The sequence below is a fragment of the Metarhizium robertsii genome, assembly GCF_000187425.2.
Source record: "Metarhizium robertsii ARSEF 23 chromosome Unknown MAA_Scf_1, whole genome shotgun sequence".
Taxonomy (NCBI): domain Eukaryota; kingdom Fungi; phylum Ascomycota; class Sordariomycetes; order Hypocreales; family Clavicipitaceae; genus Metarhizium; species Metarhizium robertsii.
The window spans coordinates 597382-613181 of record NW_011942149.1 but is presented as its reverse complement, the minus strand read 5'-3'; the positions used below and the strand labels follow the sequence as shown (position 1 = coordinate 613181).

Genomic DNA, 15800 nt, shown 5'->3' with positions numbered 1-15800 from the left:
CATGCTACCAATGCAGACAGTTCATCAAGCATCATAAATCCGTCATCTCGGTCGTAAAAAGGCCACAGCGCGACTCACACCGCACAATCGCTGGAATCCTCCCAAGCATGGCCCACCACATCCTTTTTGTCTATTGCCCAGGATAAAAAAAACACAATAATCCGTCTTGACCCGACCCCATTCTTGTTTGGCAATGAGAATAAAACAAACAAATGTCCCTTTTTGTACAACAGGCTTCCGTCCACCACAGATACAATGTTGTCCACCCACCTTCGCTATTGGCCCAACTCGACGCCCTTGTTCCTGTTCTGTAATCCTGGGGGTACTGTGCTCCAAACAGCCGACATGTCTGAAAAGATAACAATCGCCGCGGTAGATGCTGTATTGTCTACATGGGTAGCTCGTCAAACTGAGAGACGAGTTCCCGGATCGTCCAGCGCCACATCTCTTGATCTCTTGGCCCGCGGCCAACCCACTTCTCGCACTTCTTTCGCCATCGCTCTTCCTCTTCACGCTGTCTTCTGACAAACTCGGGCCCAACGTCAAACTCTTCGCCCACGAGCCAGTCATCCTTGACGTCGCTGACGCGGCCGCCCTCTCCGCGGTCTTCTTCAGCCGCGTTATCGTCCAGGTCGGGAATGTCTTTGAATACATCCTCGTCGTCGTCAAGTGCATCAAAGCCATCCAGGGTATCGCCCGCGTCCGACTTGGTCTTGTCCTGCTGCCCCATCCTGAGCCAGCACATGTTTTCCGGATCAAAGACCATGCCGCCGACAACTTGGACGCCTTTGGTCGCGCTGAAATTGGCAATCAGCGCAGGCCGAGGAGTGGTTGCCTCCCGTTCACGCGTGACGTGCGTCGACGCAGTGGTGGTCGACGGGGTGGCCACTGTGGCATCGAATGCATTCAGGACATTCTCATTCCCTTCCCAGCGGAACGTCTCGGCATTGTAAAACATGCCATTCACGACTTTGGACTCCTTGCCGGCGTTGAGGTTGGCAATGAGGTGCGGCTTCAGCTGCTGCGGTCGCTTCGTCTTCTTCTTGGAGCGAATGGTTGATTGAGGGAGATGGGGCTGATGGCCCACGTTGGTCGTCCTTGAGGTGAGCGCACTACCGCCACCACCACCACCTTCTCGCTGGGCGGTTATGGCAGACAAAGGACCGTGGCTTGGCGCACGGTGAGCCAGAGACGTCTCTCGGGCAATTCGACTTGCGGCAGTGTCGCGCGCAAATCGGGGGGTTGCCGCGGATTTCAACGGGAAAAACGGACTCGGCGGTGCCGGCGTCGCGGTCCTGTCGGGCAGAATGTTCTGGTACAGCCGATTTCGAATGGTGGTCTTGGTGCCGCTGGCCACGGGCTGCTTCATGAATCGCGTCTCCGTCTCTCGCGACGTGGGCAAGTCATCAAAGCCGTCGAGCTCATGACCATCACCAAAGTGTTTCTTGTTCTTTGGCTTGCTCAGGCGCTCCCAGGTATCGGCAGCAACCTTGTATCGGTGCGGACTAGGCGATCGGCCCCCGGACCGGGAAAAGGCCCTAGAGATGGGTCGTAGATCGATTGCATTCTCCGAGTCATGGCGTCGGAACTGGCGCAGCGTCTTTGAAGCGACGTGCTGCGACTGAGACTGCGATGCACCGGCCGGCAAGAAGGGTTGAGGTTTCCGCGTCAGCGACGCAGGGCTGTCGGCGACGAGACCCGGGCGCTGCCGCTCCACGGGTGTCTTGGGTCTCAATCCAGTTTGAGGCCGACCCGTCTCGGCCCTTGACGGCGGTCTGTCCGTTGCCGATCTCTGCAACACGGGTTTTGGTGCGGTGGTTGTCGAACCCCGGACCGCCGGCAGAGATCGCTTCTGTTTCAGCAGTTGAGAACTGGTGGTCGGTGCGTCACCCCTGAGAGACGAGAATGATGATCTTGAGCCAACTTCTCGCCCTCGCGGTGTGGAAAGGGGAAACTGTCGTCCGGGAGAGGTTGTCGTCGGGGTGGGAAGACTAACAACAGACGACTGGTGTGAGTGTCCAAGACGAGACTGGGAACGGCGACTGCTGCGCGAGGGAGCCGCCGAACTGCCAGATTCATAAACCGGCTCCAAAGACGTCGAATGGGCCCGTTCATGGCTCAAGCGAGGGATTCTGGTCTGCGTTGTTATTGTTGTTGTTGTTGTTGCTGTTGGCTTGTTTGTAAACGTCAGTGACACGGCAGTCTTGGGCCGTGCGGGGGACGCAGGCTGCGTCTCCTTGACCTTGATGTTGCGGTGCAGGGTCAGTTTGCCGGGACCAAACACATTTCCATCCCCAATGTCGAGATCCTCAAAGAAATCCTCGCGGTCAGCCTCGGCCTGGGTCGTCGGCGGCTTCTTGGGGGCTGGCGGAAGTGGCGACGGCAGCTCCTCCGGGATACGCTCTGGCGAGAAACTCTTCTTGCGCTTTTGGAGACGCTCCCTGAAATTAAACGGCCCGGCAGGCAGGACAAGACCTTCAAACGTCTCGTCCTCGCTCTCGGCAGTGATGGAGCTCGAGATGCTGGGGCTGAGTGCCGAGGCCGAGGAGCTCCTGTTTGAACGGCCGTCGCGCCTAGTACCGCCGTACCGAGTGCCGAGACTGCCCTCGCCCCAGTCCAGGTCGTCGACATTGGACGACGGCGTCTTTGGAATGTCTCTCCTAGTAGACAGTTTCAACTTGCCGTCAGAGGGCAGCTCCAAGTCCTTTTCAAAGTCATCCTCGGTTTCTTTGGCTGTCTCTGATTTTTGCGGCGTAGGAGGTGTAATAAAGGAGACGGGCTGTGGAGCAATTCGGCCCTTGGCGACTTTGATGGTAGCAATGCCGTCCCCCAAGAAGTCGTCATCCTCTTCCGTGTCTTTGAACTTGTCCAGGTTGAGAGCGGATGAGAGCGCGCTCGTGTTTGACTGCGCCGAGAGCCTGCGCTGTGGCTCCGGGAATGATGGCAGCTTCATGGTTCGGATGGGACTGGTCTGCACCGAGCCCGCGCTCACTTGGCGCAGTGTTTCGGGAAACTCGACATCAGGCTTTGGTTTTATGCTGAAGCTCTGCGAGGCTTCCGGGAGCTCGAGGTCGTTTTCCCAGTCATCCTGGATAATCCTGCGGATTTTGCGGCCCCCAAGTCGCTTAATGGTACCGCCCATGAGGGCAGACGAAGGGACGTTTTTGGGCAGAGGAATGCCAGCGTGCTCTGCGGCAGCAATGGCGTCCATGGTGGAGGATTCGTCATCCGCAGGCAAATGCAATTGCTTTTCCTCGCCGTGCCAGGATTCTAATTCAGACCGGAAAGAGACGTGAGAAGACGTAGAGTCCCGCCGCCTAGACGGAGGCCGTGACAGGGCGCGGGAGTTGGTGGGACCGGCCGCGGTCGTCAAGGAGGTGCGAAATGACAGCTCATCACCCTCAAGCACCAAGTCGTCATCGTCATCCCAGTTCTCAATCTCATCCTCCACGGGCTGCCGCGGTTTTAATCGTAATGTCTCCATGCCCGGCGGCGATGCGGGCTGGGACGTGCTGTTGTTTTGAAGAGTTGTGTTTGTTGCCAAACAGCACCAGCCAGCAGCAGCAGCTCAGCTGTTGGTGTTTCGGTGCGTGTTTCGTGATGTGCGACGTCGCCCACAGCTTGGGTGTCAATTAGGCGAACTCATAGTCGTCCACAGCACTAGGGTTTTGTCGCGTTGTGGCTGTCTCGTCGATTGCAAGCAATCGGTGCGAGAAGCACAGATGGGGGGGAGGGTGACGCCTTGCAGGGTTTGTCGCTGTCTGATTTTTCCTTTCCTTTCCTTTCCTTGGTCGTCGCAATGGTCGCGGCTGGCAGTTGTCGTGCAAAGTGGTGCGGAGGGAGAGTGGAGAAGGTTGTACGGTCGCAGGTCACGCTTTGTCGTCAAAGTGCAGTTTGTCGGGCGGTCGAAAGTATGAGAGTCTAGTGGCGAACGGGGACCAGTTGGGATGATCCGGAGTCGTCAATGGGCGCTGGTCGGGGCAGCAGCTGTCGACGGGAGCTGTGCAAAAGAGTCTTGGTGTTGAGGTTTTGTATGGTGTGTGCGGGCAGAGTTGAGAAGCGATGGCAGGATTGGCCATGCGTCAGCCAGAGGGGGATGAAGGGACAGGAATGCGAGAGCCCGGCAAGAAAAGGCTGGGGCGGAGAAGGAGCGACCGGTGCGTGAGCAGCAAGTGCGTGTAGCAAGTACCAGCACTGGTCAGCAGGCACAGCGAGCGCCACGTTGCTGAGAGCGCAAAGTGCGCAGCGGTGGCTGGAACCAAGAAGCCAAGTCGAGGGAAAATTGGTGCCAGCACAGTCTGCAGAGTCTGCAGTGCCCCTTGACGTAGAGGCCTGGCGTGTGCTGGCGTCCTGCTGGAGGTTGGGAACAAGCAGCCGTCGAAGCGGAGTCGACCCTTGACACTTGTCCCAACGTGGATTAGCGCCGTCGCTGCTTCAGCACATTCCCCGTTGACTCCTGTTTGAAGTGTCTGGTGCAAGAAAACCCGAGACACGCAATGGAAACAACTGCAATTAGGGGTCTAATAATGGAGTGCATACGGATTAGTATTAGGCTTTATATTCTGCCCTCGACCCCGGACAGGAGAAATGAAGTCGAGCTTTGTGGCCCGCGGAGAAATTGCGGAGACCAAAACGTGCCCAATCAGTCGAGAAATTGTTTCGTGTGGCACGAGTAGTATGTAATATTCAGGTTTTCTTACTCCGTACAACGGCCCGGCAATGGGCATGACCTGCTTCAAAACGAGGGAAGATGCCTGCGATGGCTAACGGACCCTGATCCGCGTAGCTCGGCTCAAACTTCACATGCAGGGCCCGGGATCGTGAAGGAGTCCAAGACGGTCATTTTGGCTCTCTCCGGAGCCGGCCAGGGTTCCCCAGATTACAAGCACACAAGTTTGGTGGTACATGCGTTTGTAATTTAACAATCCCAGGTGGCTTGCCGCAAGATATTCCTCAACGGGTGAGGCAATGTACGCCTTTTCATGTGCCAAACTCGCCGCCGCGGCGCTCGCACTTCGCATCAAGAGACGCTACCAAAACTGTTGAGCAATGTGTCCAGAGAGGGCAACTGTGCCAAGAAGATGTCTGATATTGTCTGTGTGCCTCCGGGGGAGCCACGTCCCCAAACAGCCACGATTCCTGCATAAAGTCGTCCAGCATGGTGCCGCCGAATCATGTTTGCCGTGCCGCTTGGCTTTCAATGCACACCGTGGCCCTCGTCCTCTTGAAACATAGATGATGAGAGTAGTACCATCCGTCGAGAATCGACTGCCGAAGGGGCCCATCGGCCGCCATGCACATCATTCATGCAGTTTGCATGTTTGTGCGGTCCCTCCCGAAGACGGACACGCAATGCGTAAAAGCGGCGCCGCGTGATTCCGCAAACACCGGCAGCTGATTGGATCGTGGTGTCGCGCGAGTCCGAAACGCGTCAGGCTCGTGATTTGCAAGACGCAAACACAAACAAGAAAAATATCACGGCCCCAAGAGACATTCTCCTGGACAAACATGACGTATTGCGTCTCTACGCCCATGATTTTGCGACCATGCGGCTGTCGGGCCACATAGCCGGTCAAAATGCACATGGCTGGAGGTCGCAGCCTCGGCGACCTATTTTCGCCATTCCAGATTTTTTTTTTGGAGCGGGACAACAAACCAGGCCGATAAATGGGTCTGCTGGCATCCCATGTCCAATGAAAGCGGATTTGTGCTTCGTCGGGCGACTCTCATCGTGACCACGACGGACCAAGGCTGGCGCTGTCTGGCGCCCTGGCTAGTTGCCGTGTAGCATGCAACGTGGATTGGTACTATGGACCCTCGATTTTATTCGCAATGGCCACTCTGTCATCTAGTTTTCATTCACAGCCGTCCGATAGCCATCTCGGACGGTCCCAAGTCGAACCCGCTCCGATCTAGGGTAGCCGTTCGTTTTCCAAACCCGTACCATCGACCGAGCATGTTCACACGGCAAGACAAGCATGAGTCAAATTGGCGTGGATTGAATGCAGTGAGCGGAATCATGTTCCATGGCATCTCTGTGCAGCAGATGACCCGGGTGCCGACTCAAATGAGCCCGGGTGCCGCTACCGGCGTCGGTTTCCCACCGCGATCCACTTGCCTGTTTAGGAAGCAATTGAACGCCCTGCTCCGGTGGCTTGCAGATACGGGCGCTAAAATGAAAATGCGTTGCTTTACCGTCATTGACATGCTGCTCAATATGGAAGTATTTAAACGCGCTTGGCAGAGTATAGAGATGAACACGCAAGCACATTCGTTGTCATGATGAATTTCGCAGTCGGAGCATGTATATAAGGCACAAACATGGCATCGAGTACATCTGCTCACCATTTTATTCCCTCACATCTTGCGAGTCAACACCATCACCATGTATATTTCCACCATTGCGCTCCTTGCCTCGGCCACAGCTGCGGCGGCCAACTGCCCGTCTTTCCCCTCCTCGCTCGTGGAATACTCTTCCGAATTCAAGCAGCCCACGCCGCCGGCGGTCAAGCCAGAGTTCCAGACACACTTTGTACAGCACAAATGGTAGTCTCCCGTCTCAAACTCCATGTAAAAAAGAAGCACATGACTAGCGCTAACCTTTACTGTCAGGAACCAGAACCTCTCCCACATCCAGACCGGCTACATGTACAACTCCCCCGCCAAGAACCTCGTCCGCGTCGACGAAACCTTTGAAGACGGCCTCGCCACGTCCGTGTTCAACTTTGCCAACGTCACAGATGACGGACGTGTCGACAACACGCTCACCTCGGTGTTTAAAGATTTCGCCCACCCCCAAGTATGGAGGGGCTACGTGAACACCAATTATCCCCTCATTGGTGCCGATTTTCTCGCCAAGGCCGGCGCCGTGTTTTCAGGATTGGTTGAGCGGGATTTTATTCCGGGGAGAGTTGCTTCGGTATGTTTCCGCTCCCATTCATCCTTTGATGCTGTGACTGATGGATTTCCTGTTGCTAGTGGAGCATTATGTACCAAGGCGCTATTCCGGTCACGGTGTACGTGGATGGGTGTAATGTTGTGCAGGGCTATGATTACTTTGCTCCCATTGAGAGAACTAGGGTGACCACTTCGTTTTTCAACACGCGCGTCGGAAAGGTGGACATTTGAGGGCTGCGAGGGGGTTGCGGCGACTTTGGGTGTACACTTTGGTGTTGTTGTCGCGGAACAGACTTTATATGGGTGATTGTGTAGGGATCATTCGGACTTTTTGTACGAAATTAGACAATGAGGAATCATGCTGTTGAGAACAATGCACCCCTGGGCCAAGCGTGTCCACAGAGGAAGGCGGGAAGCCAGACTCTCGACCGTGTCCTTGCATCGATAGCTTTGGATTCATAAATTCACCTGGAGACGACGTGTCACGCACCGTCTTTTGCCTGTCCCATCGCGTCCATGGCCCCTGTGCTCGCCCGTCGGACAGAACTCTGCTGTATCTGCACTCCACTCAATGGTCGTTGAAATACTTTGGTCTTGCGATTAAAAAAATAAGTAAAACAGAGTTTCTTGAGTAGCCAGCCATCGCAGTCTCGTCTCTGCCGCATCTCAGATCCGCCGAATACGCAGAGCAACGGAGCGTTGGGTGTTGGTGGTTGTCGTGGTGCAGTTGCTCGCACGTGACTTCCTCACAGAGTCACAAAGAAGTTCTGCACCAACTTCTTTTCTCGTCCTTGACAACATCTCCGTCCACGACAACACGCGAGTCCCCAATCTAATCATCTCAACACCATCACACTGCCCCGTATTACTTGGCGGCACACCAAGGATATCTAGACAGTATGCACACTGTTTGCAGGAGCTGTCTACAACTGATGCCAAGATGAGTTCTTGCTGGGTTGCTGACGGCTTCGCGCAGGATGGAGGAAGACTTTGGCAGCAATGACTACACGCCGTGTCCCGAAGACTATCCTGATTTCTGTCTACCGTGCCAAGTGTCATGCAGCATCCGGATCACTATTGTCCAAACACGGGGAGAAAATTCGGAGCCCCTCAAGGCTGCTTCGGTGACTCACTCCTTCAGGCTGTATGAGTTTATTGTCCTGGATTGGGTCCTCGAATATCGCAATGCCCTCGAAACCTTATGGAGACAACGCGGATGTGGCTGAAAATATCACATACCCAGGTGACGACGACGGGGAGCGATATGCATTCATCGCAGGGCGTACGCACCTCCTCGGCCATCCTTATCCAAAGAGTCAAGCCAGGCCTCAAGCGAGATAATCCGTTCCTGATCACTCTAGAGGTAGAAGAGAGTGCTAGGAACGTCCCGCCCATCTTTGCCGAAAAGATCCCAGAATGGGCAGGCAACGTGGCACCGCTGAAAGACACTTTGCGCTCCCAACTCATGAGGATAAAGATGACCCCAGAACCGACCCGGACTTCTTGGCCAAGGACATTTTGCAGCGGACACCTCATAATTTTTACATGGGTCGCTGCAGCACATGCTGCTCTCCTCACTCTTGCAAGCAGCAACCAAAACTTGCACTTTAGCCCATTCAAGTCTTTTCTCAGTCTAGGATAGACCAATCAGCAGAACAGTCCTCTTGCCACAGCCGCTCCTTGACTCCTGTATTCAGACAAAGGCCTTGGTTCCGCATCGGTTCCGGTGCTTCGTTTGCCTAGGCGGAGCACATTTGCCGCATTTCATGTATCTGCAAGATTCGGCCGTCACTGATAAAGCTGGCAACAACCAAGCATGAGAGCCTGACGATATTGGGCAGTCCGTGGCGGCGGTACGGAATCCCGGCTTTCAATGTCACCCGAATCATTCCCAGGGAGGACATTTCTCTCCATCAAAAGCAGCCGCACATCATCATCACCTACGGTCCACTGCGCCTCCAGTTGACAGGTGTGATTTTGATCGGCCTTTTTCCTCACCCAACATCTTCGGCTATATTCGCGCTTCATATGGATGGAGGACCGGATTCCAAATTTGCCAATGCTGCACTAGTGGAGCGCCCGCAGAATGAGCTGCGAAATGCCCCAATTGTCATCGACGTATAAGCGGGTTGCACAGGATACAAGGGCTGAAGTGATGTCCTTCCTTGGGCCAAGGTCTGCGTCCAATTTCGTATTATTTGCCTGACATGCTGGCTGATAAAAGTCATAGGCTACTCCGTACAGATTAATAAGGTTGTGGACCGCGGCCCTTTATTTCTCGGTCGAGACTTGCTTTTCTCGACACCAAGCCTGGACTGGCTTCAAATCCAGCCTGCGGGAGTATGTCGATAAATGGAGCTTCCAAGCTCGAGATTGCATCCCGCACTCTGACTGGTATTGATGAGCACAGGACCACACGCGCCTGCCTTTCAACTCTCACTCAAAACCCCGGCAGGCCACTGAATGCCCAAAGGTCATGCAAGTCTACCTTGACCCTGTCTGCCACGACGTATCCCTTCCAGTATATCGTGTTGAGCTGCGCCACGACTCCCATCCTCGCTTCTGTCTCAGTGAGCAGGGAACCGACGACTCGCAAGGGGAACAGCAACATGACGCCGGGCACATTGGACGACTGCAGCAACTGGTCAATCAGAGCGACAATGCTTCTCGCGTGGTCAGAAATTGCCGAATGGCTTAGCAGAGGAGTGGCCTTGCCCGCCCAGCAGGGGTAGTACGTGTAATTCCGCGACAGGAACAGCAGAAGTGTGTGGTAGTAAATCAGGGCTAGTCGGCACTCATGCGCTGTACTCTTGGAATGGAGAGTCGAGCCGTGCTGCAGGTACCACGTATTGAGCAGGCCTTGGACATGGATACCTTGTCGACCCAGCTCTCCGATACTTGGATGAGTGCAACGCTCCGGCTCTGGAATCTCCTGGATCCGTGAAAAGAAGCTGCAAAAGTCAACTGTGGAACTGCATCTGATCTGTCATGGTCTCTCTACGTACCTCTGACTGAAGGATGCGGTGTAGAGCATGAGAGTAATCATGTCATCCATTGGGAGCCCGGCACTCTGGCCAGCACGCAAAAACAGAGTCTTTCTGACAACAGTCCACCTGTTCTCGGACAGAAAAGTTTCCACCCCGTACATGATTGCCCTGTTGGCCTCTAGGACCTGGAACGCGTCGAAGAGCATCTGCTTTAGAGGAGAGGGGCCACGGCTCATATTCGACAGCTGCAGCATTCTTCCTGTGCCGTAGAGCATGTGTCTCGTCCATCGGTCACCGCTTGGTTCAGCCATGAGCTATGTAACCAAGTTAGCAGACTTTTCTTGTTGCCATGGAGTCAGAATGTACCTCAAACAGCCCCAGGAGAAAGGTCGTCCAAAGCACATCGTCTCGCTGTGACGCATCGCTCGAACCGAGCTCATCTTGCAAGCTGGCCAAGGCGCGCTGGTATCTTGTAAATGCCACGATGCGCGGCGATGGATAGTCGGGACTTGTGCCGACCTGCGCTCGTCGATGCGCATCCAGGGCACCTAGTGCAACTGCCACATGTGAAAGGTGACCATGTCCACGCATCATGGGTAGCAGCGCCGTTGCCGCCAGCGGAAAACGAGCCGTGAAATGACAATTACGAATGACGGCGACAAAATGGCCCAGATACGTGCCCTCTCTGTCGTTTACAGCGGCTGGGAGCGCCAGTTTCGGTGTTGTGCGCCTGGTTGACTCGTAGGCGACAAACTGGAACGAGTCACTCGACGTCGCGGGCATTTGTGGCTCACATGTCTTGCCCGTTCGAGTACAATGACGACACGGGGAACCGCCTTGGCACTGTGGCCGGCATTCGTCAGTGGCAATGGAAGCTGGAGGGATGAGTCAAGACATGATTTCGGCAGCGGCGGCAACTCACCTTGATCCTCCGCTTGGCGCATGGCTGGCATCTCGTGAGCGCCTTTCTCTTGTCCAAGTGCCCGATGGCTTGCTTTGACGGCGCCATCTTGGTAACCGAGCTCAAGCGCCTACATGCTCAGAAAGCTGCCGAGAAACGTGGAATTTGGCAACCTGCTGTTTGTGGTTGTCAATGAGATGGGACTTGGATGTATGTACGCGGCCACCTAGGGCTGAGCAACAAGCCATGCCGAATCGGGCAGTAATGAAGCGTGGTTCCACAGACGGCGTCTACTACGGAGCGCGGCTGACGGCCCGGAGAAGCGGCTTGACCTGATAGGAATTCCGGTGTTCTGCCTTGCATGAGTTGTTAAACGGAGGACAAGCGCGTCGGGGATTCGACAAGGCTGTTTGCTGTCCGCTCGCCGCAGGCGGAAGCCCGCTGCAGGCGGCCCCCGGCAGGGTCCCCGACGGGCCTCCGGACTCCCGGAGGGGAAATAAAAAAGGCATTCCATAGCTAATGTTCTAGCAGCCTCAGTTAGCCGGCTACAAAGCTTCGAATTCAGCAGTAGCCCAAGGTTCTGGATTGAATAGGCTCGAACCAGGCTGCCGCAGTAGCCCGCGGCAAGCAACTCGGCGGGCGGCTTTGCTTACACCGACGGCAGGGCTCACGGTGCCATCGGATCTAGTAACCATGTTGCTGAAGAAGAGAGCATGCCTGATCACCACACAGGCCTCATCATCCGTCAAGCCGTTCGAGCCGCGCCAAGGCATTACCAAGGGTGGCAAATCCATCAAGTTCAAAGTCAATATTGACAAGGGCAGGCAGGGAAAGACTGGCTGCAACTGTGTGGTTTTCGCCGAGACAGTCACGTTTATTGACAAGGGCAACATGCCCAACATTGCCGACGCGGGCATTACAGAGAACCATGCTGGCTGGCGACGCTTGTCGACGATCCTGGCTTTGCTCTTAACTTGAACGGCCCTAGTTCCCGCGCCGGGGACTGCTCCCATGAGATGGCCGGCTTGGGACATGACGGTTACATTTGGGCCTGGTCGGGCGCGGCTTAGCTGATGGCATCATGGCAGTCTGTCTCGGGTTGCGAAAGCGGCTGCTTCGACTATTACGCTGCGGCTGAAGCCCTGGTTACAGAAATGGCAGTGTATTTCTCTGAAAAAGGGTGTGCAGCTAAGACACTGACTTGGTCTTTCATCTTGTTTCAGAGACATACATTCTGCTATTTCTGCAGAAACAATATCTTTTTAGTGTTGTACTGGTATCTTTTATTCTTCCCCTCTTTATTCAATATGTGTATTCTGATTATTAAAACAAGGAAAAACATTCAACACAATCTTTTCAAATTAGTCACGCAATACGATTGTCCCCTGCCGCGATCACATCACAACTGTGGTTTGGGTTGGCAAAAGTTCAACCCATCAAGATGGTGGCTTGCTCCGTTTGAATTTTGTCAGTCTAGTTCGTTATGGACGGGCATGTATCGTACCGAGGATAGTCGACCCCGTCAGAGATAAACGTGTCAGCCATTTTGAAGCCATCCTGTTGACAGGCCCCCAGAACGGGCATATATGCCTCAATCACAATGACAGCACCCCAAAGAGCAGACGAATGAGGGGTGCCTTTTGGGCATGATCATTTGGGCTAATAGTTGAGAACACCACGCTGCAAGTGACAAGTTTGCTGCGGATTACGAGGACCTCAACTCTCGTCATACAGCACTCTGTATATCCCATTTTTGTTACTTGACCGTGCGACACGTCTGTTCCGGCATTTAACAGCTCTGCCAGAAACAGTGCCGATGTGCTCACAAGAAGTAGTCAGCGTCGCAATATCGATTGCGCCATGCATATTTATCAACGCAGACTGACCATGATTCGCCACGGCCCGTGAACGGCGACACAAAACACCGTTGTGGCTTTCTGGGCCGCAAAGAGATTGCCTGCGAGTTGCCGTATTTGGCAACGCATGCGCCCGATGTGCATTCATGGTCAAATAAAGTTTTTTTGGACAGCTGCAAGTTTACATAATGCCAGACCCTGCGTGTAGTACGGGGAAAGGGGCCAATGTTTGCCAACGAATAGGCTTTGGGTGCGGACGGGGTGGTATCCAACAGCTCTGCAGGTGCTTTCGTGACGAACAAGTCCTACTGGCCACGGCTGCATGGGCCGTGTCTTGGTTTGTCAACAAGATGATGGGGTGGTATCGATGCTTGCATGACGGCAAGATGGCATGTTTCTCGCCGCTCTTGGTTCGTCAAAGATGCACGTACAAACGACTTTTCCAATCCAACGTGATGGAAGGCGGGGTAGAGAATAATGTTCTGGACTCAATTCTCGCCCTGGTTCATTCGAAAGCCTGTCGTGGCGTGTGCTTTTCAGTTGTCTATAAATACAGTGGTGTGCCCGTCCTGACTTTTCTTTCCTCATGGGTATCAATCAACAGAAATTGACTCGCTGATCAACCAGATCAACATGTTGAAACATTCGCTCCTGTATTGTCTGTCCCTTTTCGCCACTACACAAGTGTGCAATGCGCGGGCTGTCGAGAAAGAAATCCGTGCGCCGGCGGCCCAGTCTTGGAGAGGGTTAGGCGGTCTCTTTTCAGGTACGCAGATGGAACGGATATGACTGTGTCGTTTTCACAAATGACAGTTTTAAGCTGACTTGTGGCAGGCCACCCCGGTGTTGTGTCTTGGTCGGCCAACCGGACGGATGTCTTTGTCCGGGGAACCAACAACGCCGTGTACCACAAGTGGCAAAATGGAGATTCTGGCTCGCCATGGGGCCCGAGCCAGACAGACTATGAGAACCTCGGCGGTGTCATCTACGGCGACGTTACTGCCGTCTCCTGGGGCCCCAATCGCCTCGACCTCTTTGTCCTGGGCACCGACAACGCCGTGTACCACAAGTGGTGGGACGGCAGCTCTTGGGGCGGATGGGAGTCCCTTGGTGGCACTGTCATTGGCGAGATCAGTGCAGTCTCCTGGGGCGCCAACAGACTGGACCTCTTCGTCCGCGGCACGAACAACGCAGTCTACCACAAGGCCTGGAACGGCGGCTCCTGGAGCTCGTGGGTGAGCCTCGGCGGCGTCATCGTCGGCAACCCCCAAGCGGTATCCTGGGGACCTAATCGTATTGATGTATTTGTACGAGGCACAGATAATGGCGTCTACCAGAACGCCTGGAGCGGGTCATCCTGGTCAGGCTGGTATAACCACGGCGGCGTAATCGTTGATGATGTCACGCCGGTGTCGTCCGCGTCAAACAGACTTGACCTCTTTGTTCGAGGCACGAATAATGCCCTCTACCAGAAGTCGTGGAGCGGTAGTGCGTGGACCGCGTGGATTTCCCTCGGGGGGACCATTGTCTCTCGGCCATCCGCAGCGGCATGGGATGGCAGGTACAAGGCGGTAGTGGCTCAAGGTACTGACAACGCAGTGTACCTCAAGGAGTTCAACGGCAACTCGTGGGCTGACTGGCGATCTATTGGCGGTGTGGTGACGGATGCGCCCGTGATCAACCCGAGAGGTGGTTTTGGGACCGCAGTCTTTGCAAGGGGAACAAACGCTGCATTGTATGCGTATGAGTAGGCGGTTACAGCGGACGCCTTGGCTTCGTTGCTGCTGTTGATTTTGCATGATGCAAACAACGCCGTGTCATGCCAGGCAGTCAGCGATAAACATGGCAAATCAAAGGGTAAAAATACTGTCTAAAAAACTTGTAGTCGTGTTTCGTAATCCATCCATACGCCAAGAAATTCAAGCATCAACTATATAATTTAGAAATACCGGTGACCACCCAGATAATACGGATGCGGGTATAAAAATATCTTTTCCCAGATTATTTCGATTTCCATGACTTGTACTGTTGGGTCCCACAGTCACGTGCAGGCACCATATCACTTTTGCTGCGCCGGCACCTTCCAACTCTCTTCCTTTTTTAACATTAAGATTTTCTCTCTTTCTAGCTCTCTTGCCATACGGCTTGTCAGTTGTAAGCTCCGTGACGTGTCTGATACTCATCTTTATAAAGACACGCCAAGTCCAGAACCGACATCTTTCGTCGTTCCGTGCTCTGTCGTGCAGCCATCCTCAACGCACATGGCTCAGGCACTGGTGTGCGTACCTCAAACAGCCATTATCGGCGGCGGCATTATTGGTCTCTAGAAGCGTTGTGAAGAGCTCGTTGTGCAGTTCATGACCGATTCTGAACTAACTCGCGCGCATCGGGAGTCTCATTCGAACAATGACGAGCCGTTTGCAGTGGATATTCACGTACATCAACCAGCGATCAGGCAACCCGTGTACCCTGTGATGCTTTATTTACGTCCCTCTTCCCCTCGGCAGACCTTACAATACGCATGGCTGAGTGCGGGCCAAAGAGATGAGCCTAAAATGGATACAGACGTGGCCAGCTTTGGAATAAGCTGCAGGACACATGGTCTCAGTCACCACCCATCGACAAACTTGACGCGAAGCTGGCGTGCATCATTGCCACCAAGTCTGGCTGAATCCTCTGAATGATGAGCTCGATCCATACACATCCTCGTTCATAGAGGGGGAGTCTCATGCCGCAGGTGCTATTGAACTTGGTGAGCAGTCACCCCCTGCATCGATTCGTTCATCACGCCCAAGGATCAAGAAGGGCTTGCCAAGCTTGTGGTCAAGTACATCTATGATTGTGGCTGGCGTGCATACATGCCTCGTACCGCCCATGGCCAGGCAATCATTGGCAGAGTCCCCGAGGCCGTCCCCTTTCCAGAAGCAAACAGCACCAGAGACGGCGTAGGCGGCGTCTATCTGCACTTTGGCCACGATTTGAAGATTACACTTGGGCCCAATGCCGGGAAAGGAACGACAGAATTGATACTCGGCCAGACATCAGTGGACCCAACGCCTTTTCCCAACTCGAATCTCGTTATTTGCATATAATCTAAGAAGGCCTGAATGTTGGTTTCGTACGGGATCGTCGGCCAAAAGTAAAGTGTACAAGACCTGA

General features: G+C 54.3%; 5 protein-coding genes across 5 annotated transcripts; 3 read left to right on the top strand and 2 right to left on the bottom strand.

Moving 5' to 3' along the window:
- Nucleotides 1–388: 388 nt before the first annotated feature.
- On the bottom strand, nucleotides 389–3484 carry MAA_07689 (cytokinesis regulator; the record flags this gene model as incomplete). The annotated part of the gene is made up of 1 exon (XM_007825687.1): nucleotides 389–3484. The coding sequence occupies one exon, from the start codon at nucleotides 3482–3484 to the stop codon at nucleotides 389–391; it is 3096 nt and encodes a 1031-aa protein (XP_007823878.1).
- A 2901-nt stretch (nucleotides 3485–6385) lies between these two features.
- Nucleotides 6386–7128, top strand: MAA_07690 (uncharacterized protein; the record flags this gene model as incomplete). Its single annotated transcript, XM_007825688.1, has 3 exons — nucleotides 6386–6546; nucleotides 6613–6919; nucleotides 6979–7128. 3 exons carry the CDS (start codon nucleotides 6386–6388, stop codon nucleotides 7126–7128), a joined length of 618 nt encoding a protein of 205 aa, XP_007823879.1.
- A 2209-nt stretch (nucleotides 7129–9337) lies between these two features.
- On the bottom strand, nucleotides 9338–10828 carry MAA_10607 (uncharacterized protein; the record flags this gene model as incomplete). The annotated part of the gene is made up of 4 exons (XM_011412325.1): nucleotides 9338–9848; nucleotides 9903–10198; nucleotides 10251–10759; nucleotides 10807–10828. 4 exons carry the CDS (start codon nucleotides 10826–10828, stop codon nucleotides 9338–9340), a joined length of 1338 nt encoding a protein of 445 aa, XP_011410627.1.
- A 650-nt stretch (nucleotides 10829–11478) lies between these two features.
- MAA_07691 (uncharacterized protein) lies at nucleotides 11479–11763 on the top strand (the record flags this gene model as incomplete). The annotated part of the gene is made up of 1 exon (XM_007825689.1): nucleotides 11479–11763. One exon carries the CDS (start codon nucleotides 11479–11481, stop codon nucleotides 11761–11763), a length of 285 nt encoding a protein of 94 aa, XP_007823880.1.
- A 1511-nt stretch (nucleotides 11764–13274) lies between these two features.
- On the top strand, nucleotides 13275–14392 carry MAA_07692 (carbohydrate-binding protein; the record flags this gene model as incomplete). The annotated part of the gene is made up of 2 exons (XM_007825690.1): nucleotides 13275–13407; nucleotides 13476–14392. The coding sequence occupies 2 exons, from the start codon at nucleotides 13275–13277 to the stop codon at nucleotides 14390–14392; spliced, it is 1050 nt and encodes a 349-aa protein (XP_007823881.1).
- Nucleotides 14393–15800: the final 1408 nt, after the last annotated feature.